Source organism: Fringilla coelebs (genome assembly GCF_963513975.1).
Source record: "Fringilla coelebs genome assembly, chromosome: 3".
In the NCBI taxonomy this organism is placed as follows: Eukaryota; Metazoa; Chordata; class Aves; order Passeriformes; family Fringillidae; genus Fringilla; species Fringilla coelebs.
In genome coordinates this window covers 111,956,263-111,972,398 of record NC_140030.1, presented here as the reverse complement: position 1 = coordinate 111,972,398, position 16,136 = coordinate 111,956,263, and the positions used below count along the sequence as shown (strand labels likewise).

Sequence of the window (16,136 nt, the reverse complement as noted above, 5' to 3'; positions counted from 1 at the left end):
CCTCCCAGCTGGTCTTCTCCCCAGCATCTTGTCTGCCTTTGCTGCTGGTGGCTGTGGGGATGGCTGTGGTTCTTGCTCTGAGCCAGCTCTATTGTGCCCCGAGGTGTTGGCTTGCTCCAGCTCGGACTCTTGGAGCGTGCCGGGTGTATCTGTGAGCACAGTACAGAAACACCAGCTTTTCCTTAATATAAAAAAAGCCCCTTAATGCTGAAAGCAGCCATCTCTTCATATTTTACTGAGTAATTGTGCCAACTGCCCTTAAAGGCACTCAAATGCCAATATCCATCCCGCTCATTTGTTAACATTTTGCGGATCAGAAGCTAAATCTGTCACTCGTGTGTCACTGGTTAAGTCACTTCTTCTGGGGGCATGGCAGGCAAGAGCTGTTCTGCTGCCTTTTTTTTTTTTTTTTTTAAAGCAGGAGCCAATAACTTGAGAAACACTGGACATTTGTGCTGTAGTGAAATGCTGTGCCTCATCACTGGTCTTTTGCCATTTGGGGTGTAGAGAAGGAATAAAAATGTAATGGTGGTTGGTGCTTCACTGAGTGAGGCCAGTCAGGTGTCATCTTGGCCCCAGTTTTGCAGTTTTGCATTTGGGTCATGGTATCCCCTTGTAATTCTCCTACAGGGGTAATTTCCAAAGTAGGAAGAAAATGAGCAGTAAAATTGACTGGGAGGAAAATGTACACACAAAAATGCGAATGGTAATTGGAAGCTATTTGTAAAGAGTTGATGAGCTGTCCAGGAAGGAGAGGGCAACTTTGGCCCCCATCCAAAACCCACTTCACTCGCTTCAGTGGTGAGATGAGAACAGCAATTAGATATTAGAAAAATCAATATACGACAATTAAAAAAAAAATGGAAAATGGACAGGAATCAATCGCAGTGAGAAACCATGGCGGGTAGAGAACGGGTCAGGAGAGCTGGAGATGCTGAGGAAAACTTGTGCTGGCACCAATGGGGAGAGGAGGAGAGGAGAGAGAGCTTCTGAGGATCCTGGAGAAGAAGGAAGGGATAAATGGAAGAAGCAGTAAGGTAGAAATTTTTGATAAATATTTCTGCTGTAGACCTGGAGAGCAGCCGCGTTAGGTTTCTGTATCATAAGGTGAGTGCTGATGTTTTTTTCTAGCTCATTGGTAGCCAGGGAGGATATGAGCAGAGAAAAAAATATTTCTCCTTCAATAGAGAGAGATATTCTTGAATAAAAAGGTCGTGAAAAGTTGCACCCAAGGAACCCTGAAGAGTTAACTTGTGATGCTGGTTTTAAGAAAGATTATGAACTGGGAAAATGCTGTCAAGAGCTGGTCAGGGTAAGGTGGGGGAGTTGGCAGCACTTTGCTTATCTCTTCTGGGCAAAATAACAGAAGAACCAACCTAGGATTCAATTGATAAAGAATTAAAGGATAGAAATATAATTCGTGCCACTCAGCCTAGATTTATGGAATATGGATCTTGTCAAATAAACCTGATTTCATTCTTCTAGATGACAACTTTGGTTGATAAATGTGGTTGAAATAGACTGCACAGCGCTGTGACATTGAGTATGGGAAGACAGAGCACTGGGTGGTACTGCTGCCACAGGTGATGCAGAGCTGGCCAACAGACTGGGGGATGTGGGGCTTCAGCTGGAGAGCTCAGCAGGGTCTGGTGGGGGCCTCAGTGGTGCTTAGTGCTTTGTTGGTGTTTTGGAAATGAATTTGCAGTTCTGGTTGATTGGCATTGTGGGTGAAGCGAAGGCAGGTGCAGAGCAAGAGGGGCAGGTTAATGGGCTGGTCTGGAAAGGCTGCCAGGAAGGACATGTATCGGGTCCAGCCTCGTGTGGCCCTGGGCTGGAAGAGTGGAATTGGGGCTGTGCTTACAGAGCTGGGTGCAGTACCCTGGAAGGTATCAGCCCTGTGGGAAGCTGAGAGGAAAATCAGGTCCTTTCCAGCATGATGCCAGGATGAGAAAGGCTAGGCTGGTCCTTGAGTAGTGGAGGGGCAGCCTCAGGCAGAAAAATAACTGGATTTTGAAGTGTGCCTCAATTTCATGAATAACACCGTGGTGTGTATGAGGAGCCCATTGTGTACCAAGAGCTTTTCAGTGTTTCAACCACAAAAAACCTCAAAATGTAAAGAGAACAAGTGAAGGTTAGAGCTAGAGGAGTTCAGGTGGATCCCAATACCCGTCTGTGACTGTGGTGCCAAGCAGTGAGTGCTCTCCCTCTCTGCTGAGCTGGTTTGAATAGATTTCATGGGGATTTTGTGCTCTGCCCCATGCTTTGTGGGGCTGGAGGGGGTAGTGCTTTACTGAAAGACACTCTGTTGGTCACAGAGTGACATGTACTGCAGGGAGAGTCATAGGGTGAGAGCTGGGGGTCCCTTTTATCCTTCAATTCCTGAATTGAGAGGTAGCCAAGGATGTGAGCTCCAGCCCCGCTGCTGGTGGCCAAGGAGGGCTGGTTCAGCAGTGATTCCTGACTCCTGGAAATCAGCTGAAAGCCCCAGTGGCCTCACAATGGATGACAAATCCCATCACATTGTCCTGGCAGATGGTGAGGCACAAAGAGCCCTATGGCACCTTCTCCAGCTCTGTCCGTGGCCAGCAGCAGCTCCTGCATCTCCCGGCTGTGAGACCTGCCTCGCTTGCCCGTGGTAATGCCCAGGTGTGCCAGCTGGGAAGGCTCTGTGGACACAGGGCCTGGCCCACACAGTCAGGAGACATCAGTGCAAATGGCCTTTGGGTCTGACTCTTGAGGGGACCCCAATGGTGTCCCAAAAAGCCCTTGGTGGTGGTGGGATGGGAACAAGGGAGGGCGCGTCCCTTCCTAACGCAGGGATTGCCGCGGCGGTCTAAGGACCTGTCTTTGTTGCTGTGGATTAGTGCCATAATTTTTGCAGTTTGGCAAGGCTGCATCAGACTGGAACGTATCTCTAGGTGGTGATATGGTCAGTCAATAGCCTTCATAATTAATCAAACACTAATAGACAAATTAGAAATCATGTCTCTTCAGAGCAGGAGGTGGAGACAAATGGCTGGTGGATTTTAACTGTATTGCTCCGTTGGTTTTTTGACTGGTTTTACGTTGCTCCCTTGAAAATGGTGGGTTGTTTAGGGAAGTTTTGTACATAAACATGATTTTAAATGTAAATTATTATCTTGATTACCAAACACGGACAGTGAATTGAAAACTTGTTTTTCAGGCAAGCACATGAAGAATAATCTTACATTTTACACTCCACTAAGTCAATGTAGCCCTAATTTTGCCACGCAGGAAATCAATTCCAGTCTTTATAACAGTCGAAGATGTTATGAACAAAGTAATTTTGCAAATTATGGCAAGTAACACATTTATTGATGACTGTAGCTTAGGAATTTAGAATTTGTGAGCACTGTAATATAATAAGGCTGCACTGGCAGGAGCTGAGTGAAATACAGATTATACGGTGAAACTGTAATGCATCATTTGCTATTAGTGGACTGGTAATAATTACCAGTTTCAAAGCAGCTTTTTCCATGTAATCTTTAGTCTCAGTCGTAACAGCCCTTCTCATTGACATTATGATTACACGAGCTGCCCTTATGATCTAGAATATCTAGTTGATGGGAATACTAAAATGTGGTAGCAAACGCTCGATGTTGTATCCTCATTATAAGATAAAATGCTATTTTCTCTGACCTGATCTATAAGGTAGAGAGGCAAGGTAGTGTTTCGTTGTTAGCTCCTACCGTGGTGTTAGAAACATCCACTTCAATATGATGACGCACGATAATTTTTCCTCCCCCGCCAAGCTCACAAATGAGCATAGGAATGTGAAAGTCCAATTGAATTTCACTCTAATTTCAGCAGATTTAAGTATTTATCTGTGCTCACATGCCTGGCACATACTAAACACAACAGTGCATTTTATTCCAATGCAGGCTTCAGAGTGAAACATTAAATATTATTCCAAGGGCTTTTAAAGCGATTAAAGTGTTAAATGCCTGCTGTAGATGATTGAAGCTCTTTGCTTGCCTGATTCAGCTTCTCAGGCCAAACGTGGAATAGCGGCAGAGCCGGGAGGCAAGGAGGGAGGCTGGGATGGAGCAGTACAGCCAGTGCTGGATCTCAGGATCAGAGAATGGTTTGGGTGGGAAAGGGACGGTAAAGTTGCCTGGTTCTGTCCTGTATCCCGAGATCATCGAGGAGGGAAATGCCCACATGACACTTTTCCTCCCCTTCTCCCCGTGAGATGGGGAAAAACATGGGCGCACATCAAGTGATGTCCCCTTTCCTAATTCTCCTTATTTGGTTCTTTTTAATCTTCCTTTTCTTTGTATTAGGCAAATAGGGGAAACCTAATGAGGGCAACTCTCAGTGCAGCCTGTTTACCCAAGAGAGGTGCCTAAGGAGCAGATTCCTTGGGATGTAAATGTTGAGTCAGGGCAGGAATACGTGGTGAGGGCCGGTACCACCCCAAGTGCTGATGCCCTTGGAAGGCTCCTGGCTTATCTCTCAGCTAACCTGAATGTTATTTTTATTTGCTAAAATATCGCTAAACAACAGCTCTGTGAGAACTGCTGAACAAGGCTGGAAATTAATTTATATCCTTTTCTTAGCTCCAACTTCAGTTTACCGGCATTTAGCAAAAAGCATCCATATGGGGGGTGGAAGTGAATTATTTGCAAAATCCCAGTAATCAATAAAGGCACCCTCACCTTCCCCGTATCTCACTGGGGGAGACTGCCACTCTTCCCTTGCGGACAGCCCTCAAAAAGTTATTCATCCCCCTTGTTTTGCCGTTTATTAGAAGGGGCTGCTTTCTGCTGTCATTATTAGCCGGCTTTTTGTTTAGTTATTTATTAGTTGGTTGCTCTTTTATAATGTCCGTGTTATCTCCAAAAATAAATTATCATGAAATAGAGTTAGCTCACTACTTGCCAAAGTGGCATTTACCATCCTCAGCTTCTTTTCAGCGCGAGAGAAATAATGCGGCTCTGGCAGGGCGCTCGGCCAGGCCTCCTGGCCGCCCTCCAGCTCTTTCCCTGGCGGAGCTGCCGCTCTCTCTGTCTTCTCCTTTCCCTGTCCTGTGCTCGATTTCCCCCCCCGCCCCTTTCCTTTTTATTTTTATTTCTTTCCTTGCCCCAGAGGTGAATCTTTGCTAAGGAGCAGAAGTTGATTCTTAATTTTGTACACATTGTTAGGCTTGAAATAAGGAGGAGACTAAAAATGTGTTGATGCCCGGCTTGTTGGCAGTCGTGATGCTTTGAACGGATCTGTGTGGAGTGCTTTTCAGAAAGGAATTTCTTTATTTCATATGTATTTATCTATTTATATATTAATTTATGAACACTCTAAAGGCCTACAGCCTCTTGCAGCATAAAAGTCAACTGAGTTGGAGCTGGCGTTGATTGGCTTTACCATCTCTTGCTTTCCTTGGCCTGTTTTATTCTGTGGTTGCCCAGCATGGTTCAGTTTTGAACCCAGAGCCGGGCATGGTGGGAGGAGGTGGATGTGCTTGGTGTGGCTGCCCCTCACCTCCTCCCATTCATGTCCCCTGCCTGTCCCTTAGCTGGGATGTTCCTTGCCCAGCTCCCAGCTGAGTGTCCCAGAGGAGGAGAGGAGGTTAGGCGGGGAGGCGAGCGCTCGCCCGCCGCTAGACGGCCGGAGTATTGACGCTGCTTGTTGTGTTATTTTGCAGGTAAAGATGAGCCCAGCAGCTACACGTGTACGACTTGTAAACAGCCTTTCAACAGCGCCTGGTTCCTCTTGCAGCACGCACAGAACACACACGGCTTACGGATCTACCTAGAAAGCGAGCACGGCAGCCCCCTGACGCCACGGGTTGGTATCCCAACAGGACTAGGTGCAGAGTGCCCTTCCCAGCCACCTCTCCACGGGATTCACATTGCAGACAATAACCCTTTTAACCTGCTCAGAATACCCGGCTCGGTCTCGAGGGAGGCGTCGGGGCTGGGAGAAGGGCGTTTCCCACCCACGCCGCCCCTCTTTAGCCCTCCCCCGAGGCACCATTTGGATCCGCATCGCATTGAGCGCCTGGGTGCGGAAGAAATGGCTCTGGCCACCCATCACCCTAGTGCCTTTGACAGGGTGCTGCGACTGAACCCCATGGCGATGGAGCCCCCCGCTATGGATTTCTCCCGGAGGCTGCGGGAGCTGGCCGGCAACACCTCCAGCCCACCCTTGTCCCCGAGCCGGCCCAGCCCTATGCAAAGGTTGCTGCAGCCCTTCCAGCCCGGCAGCAAGCCCCCGTTCCTGGCCACGCCGCCCCTCCCTCCTCTGCAGTCTGCTCCTCCTCCCTCCCAGCCCCCCATGAAGTCCAAGTCCTGTGAGTTCTGTGGGAAGACCTTCAAGTTTCAGAGCAACCTGGTGGTCCACCGCCGGAGCCACACGGGGGAGAAGCCCTACAAGTGCAACCTCTGCGACCATGCCTGCACGCAGGCCAGCAAGCTGAAGCGCCACATGAAGACCCACATGCACAAGTCCTCCCCCATGACAGTGAAGTCGGACGACGGGCTCTCCACCGCCAGCTCCCCTGAGCCGGGCACCAGCGACCTGGTGGGCAGCGCCAGCAGCGCCCTCAAGTCCGTGGTGGCCAAGTTCAAGAGCGAGAATGACCCCAACATGATCCCTGAGAACGGGGATGAGGAAGAGGAGGAGGAGGAGGAGGAAGAGGAGGAGGAGGAGGAGGAAGAGGAGGAGGACTTGAACGAGAGCGACAGGCCGGACTATGGCTTTGGGATGAGCCTGGAGGCGGCCCGTCACCACGAGAACAACTCGCGGGCTGGCGAGGAGGGCCGGGCGATGCCGGACGTCATGCAGGGCATGGTCTTGAGCTCCATGCAGCACTTCAGCGAGGCCTTCCACCAGGTCCTGGGGGAGAAACACAAGCGGGGCCACCTCCCCGAGCCCGAGGTGCACAGGGACACTTGCGACGAAGACTCAGTGGCCGGCGAGTCCGACCGCATCGACGAGGGGGCCGTCAACGGCCGGGGCTGCTCCCCGGGGGAGTCTGCCTCGGGAGGCCTGTCCAAAAAGCTGCTGCTGGGTAGCCCCAGCTCCCTGAGCCCCTTCTCCAAACGCATCAAGCTGGAGAAGGAGTTCGACCTGCCGGCCGCCGCCATGCCCAACACCGAGAACGTTTACTCCCAGTGGCTGGCGGGCTACGCCGCCTCCCGGCAGCTGAAGGACCCCTTCCTCAGCTTCGGCGACTCCCGACAATCGCCCTTCGCCTCCTCCTCCGAGCACTCCTCGGAGAACGGCAGCCTGCGCTTCTCCACGCCGCCGGGCGAGCTGGACGGAGGGATCTCAGGCCGCAGCGGCACGGGAAGCGGAGGGAGCACCCCCCATATTAGTGGCCCGGGCCCTGGCAGGCCCAGCTCAAAAGAGGGCAGACGCAGCGACACTTGTGAGTACTGTGGGAAGGTCTTCAAGAACTGTAGTAATCTCACCGTCCACAGACGGAGCCACACGGGCGAGAGGCCGTATAAGTGTGAGCTTTGCAACTACGCCTGCGCCCAGAGTAGCAAGCTCACCCGGCACATGAAAACACACGGGCAGGTGGGAAAGGACGTTTACAAATGCGAGATTTGTAAGATGCCTTTTAGCGTGTACAGTACCCTGGAGAAACACATGAAAAAATGGCACAGTGATCGAGTCTTGAATAACGAGATAAAAACTGAATAGAGGTATATTCGTACCCCCCCACCCCCATCCAATCCGCCCCCGACCCCACCCCACCCCCCACCCCGCATCCCCGTAGAGATTTTCTAGTCCCTTGTGATGGAAGTCATGGAAGCTAAGGATATTTGGAAAGTGCTTGTCACCAGCACACCCTGTTTATTTTCTTTTTGTTCTCACCGTTTGAATGCATGATCTGTATCGGGGCAATACTATTGCATTTTACGCAAACTTTGAGCCTTTCTCTTGTGCAATAATTTACATGTTGTGTATGTTGGGGTTTTTTTTTTTTTGGGTTGTTTTTTTTATTTTGGTTGGTTTTATTTTTTTAATTTCTTTTTTTTTTTTTAATTTTTGGATTAGACAGCATGTATGGTATGTTATGGCTGTTTTTAAATTGTCCCTGATTAGTTGCTGAGCAAACACGTCGCTGTTTCCAATTCCGTTCGGGAAAAAAAAAAAGGAAAAGAAAAAAAAAAAAGAGGAAAAGAGGAAAAAAGAGAGGAGGAGGAGGAGGAAAAAACAAACAAACAAACAAAAAAAACACAAAAAAAAAAAGAAAAGTGAAACAAACCCAAACCCGAGAGCAAACAAAACCGACCATGCTGCATACATCCTGTAATACATATCATGTACAGTTTTGTTTTGTGACGTGCAAAGGAAAACTCGCTGCGGGTGACCCTCTGCGGACAGGACCGATAGCACCGAAGAAGCGTTGTGTTAGCCTAGCTCGCTGTCTTGAACCAATAAACCCACGATTGGAGACAGAGTTCCCCTTGGGAACACTAAAAAAGGCCTTTAATTGGGAATAACCGACCGCCACCAGTCAGAAAGAGGTAGATTCCTCTTAGCTTTTGATTTCAAACACACCCACCCACCCACAAAGATAATAATAATGATAATAATAATAATAATAATAATAATAAGTAGTCGAGTGCCTTGGGTCAGTCAGGGCCGATGCCGACGGCTCCTTTCTGCTCGTCCTCCACGCGGAGCTCGTCGCCAGCTCGGCCGCGCTGGGAGCCGCCTGTGCCCCTCACACCGCCGGCCACCTAGGAGCGAAGAGGGAAGAGGAAACTAAGGAAGAGAAAGAAATGACCCGCTCAGTCCTAGTTAATTATCATTCTCCTCTGCCTTTTATTGTTATTATTAATTATTATTATTATTACTATTATTTTTTAAAAACTGATCGTACCAGTCTAAAAACCCGCTTGGCTCGTGGAGAGAGTTTAAAACGAGATGTAGAACCTGTCCCCCGCCCGCCCTGCCCCAAACTTTTATTCCCCCTCCCCATCAATGATTAAATAGAATGTGAAACTCGCAGAGGCCCTTCAACACCATTAAACACACAATAAAGGAAATCCGTTTTATGAAGATATTTACTTTTAATAATATCTTTTATTGATTCTGGCACCAAAACAAATAAATCCGGAGCCACTTGGTTGTCAAGCTGACAATCAAATTATAAACTTTAAGACCTCATGTATACCGTATAAAAAATAAAATAAAGACTGGCAATAATATTTTACCGAGTGTAACAGATAGAGGAGCAAAAAAATAAATAAATTGTGATTTATTAGCACAATGTGGTACTGTTTGCCATTTAAAACTAGAACAGGTGTATAAGCTAATATCGACACAGTGGTGATTAACTATGAACTCTTATAAGACTTGCCTTTAATGTGATGCTTTGGAAGAAGTAACAGGAAATTAAAAAAAAAAAAAAGGAAGAAAAAAAGCAAAAGAGTAGCAGTATCTGTTTGTGCTCCCTAAAAGTTGTCCTTCATTTTTTTTTCCCCATCCTCTGTGTGCTATTTGTGTTGACGTGGAAGAGGATTCCTTGTTTTATTCCTAAGCTAGCGCCCGCCCCGGTTGGTGTTCAAATAGCACTTGACTCTGCCTGTGATGTCTGTATCTTTTCTTTAATCAAAGGTACAGAGGTTGAGTATAAAATGAGACTGCTCAGATAGGACAATTAAGTGCACTGTACAATTTTCCCAGTTTACAGGTCTTTACTTTAAGGGAAAAGTTGCAAGAAAGCTGAAAAGAAAAAAAAAATTAAAAAAATGAAAATTCAACACACATTGATGAGCCTAAAAAAAAAAAAAAAACAAACCCACAAAACCCCACAAACTTTGCCAGCCATTTACTTGACTAATGAGCTTATCTTCTCGGACGCGACATTACAGCGCTGTGAATGGAAACAGACTCTACACTCACATAAAATGAATGATTGCTTTCACTCCTACAGTGCAAGGAGTTTTTTTTTTTTTGTACAAAAAGAAAAGGATTAAAAAAAAAACCACCACAAAACCTTTTTTTAAATATAAATGTTAAGAAAATTTTTTTAAGGAAGAAAAAGAAAAAAAACCACAACACTTCATTATGTTTAGGGGGAAACTGTATTTTAGGGTTCATTGTCTTGGTGGTGTACAAGACTTGTTACTCATTTTAAAATGGTAGTGGAAATTCTATGCCTTGGATATACACAGCTCTTCAGGTTGTATAAAAACATGCATTGGGGAAAGGTTTTAAGATTATATAGTACTTAAATATAGGAAAATGCACACTCATGTTGATTCCTATGCTAAAACACATTTATGGTCTCTTTTTTCTGTATTTCTAGAATGGTATTTGAATTAAATGTTCATCTAGTGTAGGCACTATAGTATTTATATTGAAGCTTGTATTTTTAACTGTTGCTTGTTCTCTCAAAAGGTATCGATGTACCTTTTTTGGTAGTGGAAAAAAAAAAAACCACAGGCTGCCACAGTATATTTTTTTAATTTGGCAGGATAATATAGTGCAAATTATTTGTATGTTTCAAAAAAAAGAAAAAAGACAAAAAGACAAAAAAGGTGTGACATTGTACAGATCCGAGGCCATATAATGGCCCTTTGGGGGAAACCTGTTCCGATGTCACGCTGCTGGCCGTCACAGAGGGGTGTACATATCTTTTTTCGTTCTTTTTTCCTGCTGCCATACTGTATGCAGTACTGCAAGCTAATAACGTTGGTTTGTTATGTAGTGTGCTTTATGTCCCTTTCCTTCTATCACCCGACATTCCAGCATCTTAACTTCATATGCAGTAAAAGAAAGAAAAGAAAAGAAAGAAAAGAAAGAAAGAAAGAAAAAAAGCTAAAAAAAAAAAGGAAAAAAAAAAAAAAGAAAAGAAAAAACCGTTTTGCAGTTTTTTTCATTGCCAAAAACTAAATGGTGCTTTATATTTAGATTGGAAAGAATTTCATATGCAAAGCATATTAAAGAGAAAGCCCGCTTGAGTCAATACTTTTTTGTAAATGGCAATGCAGAATATTTTGTTATTGGCCTTTTCTATTCCTGTAATGAAAGCTGTTTGTCGTAACTTGAAATTTTATCTTTTACTATGGGAGTCACTATTTATTATTGCTTATGTGCTCTGTTCAAAACAGAGGCACTTAATTTGATCTTTTATTTTTCTTTGGGGTTTTTTTTGGGGGGGGTAATTTTTTTTTAAATTTTTTTAATTTTTTTTTTTTTATTATTTGGATGACCAAAGGTCATTGCAACCTGGCTTTTTATTGTATTTGTTTCTGGTCTTTGTTAAGTTCTATTGGAAAAACCACTGTCTGTGTTTTTTTGGCAGTTGTCTGCATTATCCTGTTCATACACCCATTTTGTCCCTTTATTGAAAAAATAAAAAAAAAACCTTAAAGTACACAGTGTCAGCTTCTGGTGTCCTCATTTGACACACGCTGTAGGTGGCTTCCAGCAGCAGGCTGTAGGGGAAGGTCCCACGCAGGAGCGTTCGGGGGGCCCGCTCCAGTGCCCAGGGAGCGCCCGCCACACAGCTTGGCCTTACTTAAGTCAGCCCCTCTGCCCAGGAAGAGGATTTTTGGGCTAAGGAGTTCACTGTCCGGCCAGTGGAAGGTGTTTGCAGTCTGGAAATCCTTTGGGATTTCCCCCCCTGTAGATCAGGAGTGAGCTGTGACCCCCTCACCGCCATAGCCTGCGGCAGCCCCGGCCTTCACTCGCTCTGCAGCAGGGACTTCCCTCCCGGTGGGGCAGGTCTGGGGCAGAAGAGGGGAGCAAACCAGCAGCTCTGCAGCCCCGGGGCTCCCCCGGCCCCACTGCTTTTGGGCACGGGGTGAAATCAGCCGCTGATTTCTCTCGGGGGCCGAGGTCTCTGGGATCGCACTGAGCCCAGCCCAAAGCTCCCAGCCCCGCTCCCAGATGGAGCTGGGAGCTCCCTTCTTGTGTCCCCGGGCTTTGATTTTTTTCTTGGATTTTTTTTTGGTGGGAATCGCAGGTTTCTGTGCATTGTGTCTAAAATCTGGAGTTCAGGTCCCCCCTGTCCCCCCTTAGGGGTCTGTATATGTTGTCAGTTTGACAAATACTGCATGTTGCAGCATCTCTTTACTTTATTAAAGCACATACCGCTGTGATATTGTCTCTTGCTGTTCCTAGTGTAATGGATTTAATACTATTTTTTTTCTTTTCCTTTTTTTGATTTCTGTAAAACCTTCCAGTTGTTCTGTTGTCTTCTTGTGATGGCATCATTTGTTGCCTGTATTTTGCCCGGCGCCTTCTGAAGGGGGAGGTTTGGATTTTGAAAAAAAGACAGAAATACCTATCTAAAGAAAAAAAAAATTATTTTTCTAAGATTTGAGAAGAATGTAGTAAAGCTCCATTTTAATCCTGGAAGGGGAGGGGGGAAGGTTTTGTTGTCTGGGCTAGCGGGATGAGAGTGCAGGAGGGCTGGAAAGGTGCCGGCTGTGCCCCCAGAGCTGCTCTCCCCTTCAGCAGGGTGGTACCCACTGGCTGGAGCTGGAGTGGTGCCAGAGGGATCCCTGGCGTAGGGGAGGCAGAGTCCCACCCCTGCGTGGGGAGCTCGAGGTGGCAGGCACGGACACAGGCAGTTCCCTGGAGGGCCAGTGTCCGCAGGGATGTGCTTTGCAGCTGCCTTGATGACGCATCTTTTGATCCTGTGCCAGGAAATACCTGTACAGAGTCCGGCCTCTTCCCTCCCTATCCCTATTTTTATGGCTGGTTGTTGTGAGACCACGGCGGAGGTGTTTCCTAGAGGACTGGGGTTAGCTGTGCCCGGGGTCGAGCGTAGCCTGGGTCCGTCCTACGGTGGTCGTCGTCCCACTGTCCTTCCCTACACTGTGTTTTACTTAGGAAATATGTGAAAGCACTTAGGCAGGCATCCGCGTGTATCCGTATTCAGGCATCGCTAGGCAGACCTGTGCTGCTGCAGTGGAAAGCACCACTTTGACTTCTTTATGGAGCGTGTGATTCCCAGGCGTCCCCGAGCCGAATTTCCCAGGTTTCCCCGAGAGGAAGGAGCCCGGCGGTGCCGCGTGGCGCACAGGGCAGGGGCGGTGGTGTGGAGGCAGGAGCGGCTCCCGCTGTAGGAGGAGTTGTCTGAGCAGCGGCTGGCGAGGGCGTCGCTTGCCTTGCGAGTGCCAAGGCGCTGGCACCCCGCAGCAAAGCAGGCGTGCGTGGATGTGGTGTTATTCTGCCAGGGCAGCGAGTTAGGGGTGCGATGAAGCCGCTGAAGTTTGTTGGGCTGGGGCGTGGAAGTGCCAGGCCCCACCACGAGCTCTCGAGCTGCTTTGGCATCCTGTGCACGCTTGACCTGAGCTCCCCAGCAACTTCCCTGTTTCTGTACAGAAAGGTGTCTCTAGGAATGAGCGATAGGTGGGTTACAGTGTCTGTTGTTAAAATCTCAAGCCCCGTCACCTTTTGAGGGGGAGCGTGTGTTTATGGCATAGACCCTTTAGTGTCTAATCTCCTCCAAATGGAATGATTATTGTAATGAAGGCGGTGACACAGTATCCAGAATTTAGGCTACAGATGTTTCATATTATTATGTTTCCAAGGGCTGAGATAATACAGGAATAAGCGATACCATGTCTTTGCTTGACATTCAGGAGGCTGTGGCGTATCTGATGAGATACAGTTTTGGGGTTTATCTAAGCGCAGAGTTTGTACCCAACAGAGAAATGATACCAGCTGCTCTCTTAGATCCCTCCTTCTCTTTTTCCCTCCCATTAAGGTTGAAACCCACTTCTGGCGGATGCATGGACAAATTGTAGTATTGACTAGGAGAGAGTGATACTGCCCGGAGGGCTCTTTGCCAGAGCTGCTGAAGAGATGCTGCTCCTCGAGCCCAGATGCTCGGCTGCTGGTTTCCAACGAGCCACAGGGATGCAGGAGGGACAGGAGGTGTGGGGGGACCCCAAGGTTTTGTGCCCCTCAGCAGGACTGAAGCTTTGTGGTGGTGGTGTGCTAGTGGCCGGGATGGCTGTGCTGCTCTTGGCTGCCTTGGAAGTCTCAGCCAGCTTTAACATTGGCCTGGAAACTGTTGGGCTCAGACTATCCCTCCCTGGAGGGAAACCGGGCACGGTGCTCCTGACTTCAGAGGAGACACTCCCATTAACACCCGCTGAGGAGCTGGCCTAGGGAGGAGCTGGTTACTAAGTCCTGATGGCAGCTCACGTGTAGTAGCCCTTTAACCACTCCTTTAAGTATTAATGAAGTAAATTCCATGGAAACCAGCTCCCCATTGGGCGGCCGAGGTGGATTTTGAGGAGCGTGCTGATGATGTGCCAGCCTTGCCACCGGTGTAGCCCTCAGCCTGTCGTGTGGGTAGGGCAGTGCTGGGTGATCCAGAGCCTGGAGCTGGGAATGGCTGCTTTCCAGTGCCCCATCCCATGCTGCTGCAGTCGATGGCTTTGCTGGGCGTGGGCTGGGGCAGAGCAGCTGGGGTTTTGCTGCTGCTGCTGCGGCGCGTCCATGCCGCGTGATATCCACGTGCTGGGAGCTGGGAAAAGCCCTCCGTGATCCACCCGCCGTGTGCCGTGTTAACAGTCCCAACGGCTTCCAGCAGGGCCTTCAGCACCTGGGGGAAGCCCACGAGGGTTTGGGAAAGACTAGGAGGAGCTTTGGCTTGGTCCATGCCCTGGAAAGCCCAGAGGTTTTTCTTCCTAAATGATCCCTGTGGTTCCCGCGCGGTGCCGAGGATGCCGGACGCGGGAGCGTGGCCTGGGAGAGCAAGGGCTCCGTCCTGCCGTGTCCCTTTGTGGCAGCTGGGTGTCCTAGTGGCTAGAGACAGAAACCAGGCAGAAAGAGAAGTAGGATGAGGGAATGACTCACACCGTGGGCCGTGTCACACCTGTTCTCTCCTCTGTCCCCATGCTCTCTGTAGGTTCGGCGTACCCCCCCAGCTGGCGCAGCGCCCAGGGAGCCCCGGATGTCTGGCAGTTTTCGGATGGAAGTTCAAGAGCACTTAAATTCTGAGAGGAGGTGAAGCTGGGGCGAGCGGCCGGCGGCGTCTCGGCGTCCGGAGGTGGCCTCTGTCCTGCTGGCTCGCCGCGTCCCCGGGAGAGCCTGAGGAGTCACCCGCCGACAGCAGCGCTCCCCGGGCTCCTCCTGCCTGCAAGACTATCGTATTTATATTTTGTAATAGAGTACAACACTTCTTTGGGGCTGGTTTTTTCGGTTTTTTGGGGTTTTTTTTTTGTTCATTGTTTTTTTTTTTTCATTTTCTAAAAACAAACAAACGAAAAAAACCCCACCCACCAAGGTCAAGGGCTTAATGATGGCTTCGACTGGCTCCTTTCCCCATGGAAAAGACTGTCTTGCTCTCATGGACAACCCGGCCTGTTGGTTATCCCCGCAACGTGCCATTCCTCGGGAGGCACATCTGATGTGATGAATTAAAAATAAAGCAAAACACAGTGTAGGTCTGTGGGTGGGTGGGAAATTGCCATAATAAATGTTGGAGCTTTAGGTTTTGTTTGCTCTGTCTTTAATTTTTAATGCTAACAGGGGCCAGACGGCTGGTGTGACTTTGTGTTCCCGTACCGGCTGCAGAAAAGCAAGTGCTGGGTTTTCACCGGGGCTGCTGTTGGCATGAGGGGCTGCCTGCTCCCAGCAGGCAGGACAGACCTTTCCCACAGAGCTAGGCCAGGAGCTGGGCTTAGGGCCGGGCACCCTGAGCGCTGCTGAGCCGCCTCTGGCCTTTGGTGATGCTGAAAGGGGGGTTCCAGCTCTCCTGCAGCGTCCTTGGTGAATGCCAGCTGTGGTGCTGCATTCTGCTGCTGAGCTGTGAACTCCTGGGTCCGTGCGAGGAGAAGCGAGGCCAGCGCAGGTTTTGGGAGGGGTGATGGTCGTGCTGGGAGTCAGAGCAGGGGTGCAGAGCCTGCCCTGAGCTGGGGGAGCTGCTGCTGCTGCTGCCAGGTTGTTGTCCCGATGTTTCCCAGGGTTTGCACCAGGGGCTGGTGCGTGCCTTGCTCGGCGCTGAGCAGCACCCAAGGAGTGTCCTGGGTGGGGGCCCAGGCGCTGTGCTGAACAGAAGATGGGTGATCTTTGTGAGAGCTTTGTGCTGGCTCTGATGGGACTGATAGGCTGTAGCTGCTCATGCCTGTGCTGGCTGGTGGGAATGGGCCTTATTTGGTGAAAGAAGCAGCTGGGTAGCGAGTGGAGGG

The 16,136-nt window shown here is 48.8% G+C and overlaps 1 protein-coding gene across 4 annotated transcripts in view; it reads left to right on the top strand.

The window, feature by feature from the left end:
* BCL11A (BCL11 transcription factor A) overlaps nt 1-15,375 on the top strand; it is a 70,521-nt gene extending 55,146 nt beyond the window's left edge. For 2 of the 4 annotated variants that reach the window (XM_084203617.1, XM_084203619.1), the window contains exon 3: nt 5,663-11,395. In XM_084203617.1, coding sequence (XP_084059743.1) covers nt 5,663-7,668 — 2,006 coding nt within the window. In that variant the 3' untranslated portion in view covers nt 7,669-11,395. Of the gene's footprint in view, nt 1-5,662; nt 11,396-14,854 lie in introns of those variants that run through there. The other 2 variants (XM_084203618.1, XM_084203620.1) reach the window with 2 other exon arrangements.
* The last annotated feature ends 761 nt before the right edge of the window (nt 15,376-16,136 follow it).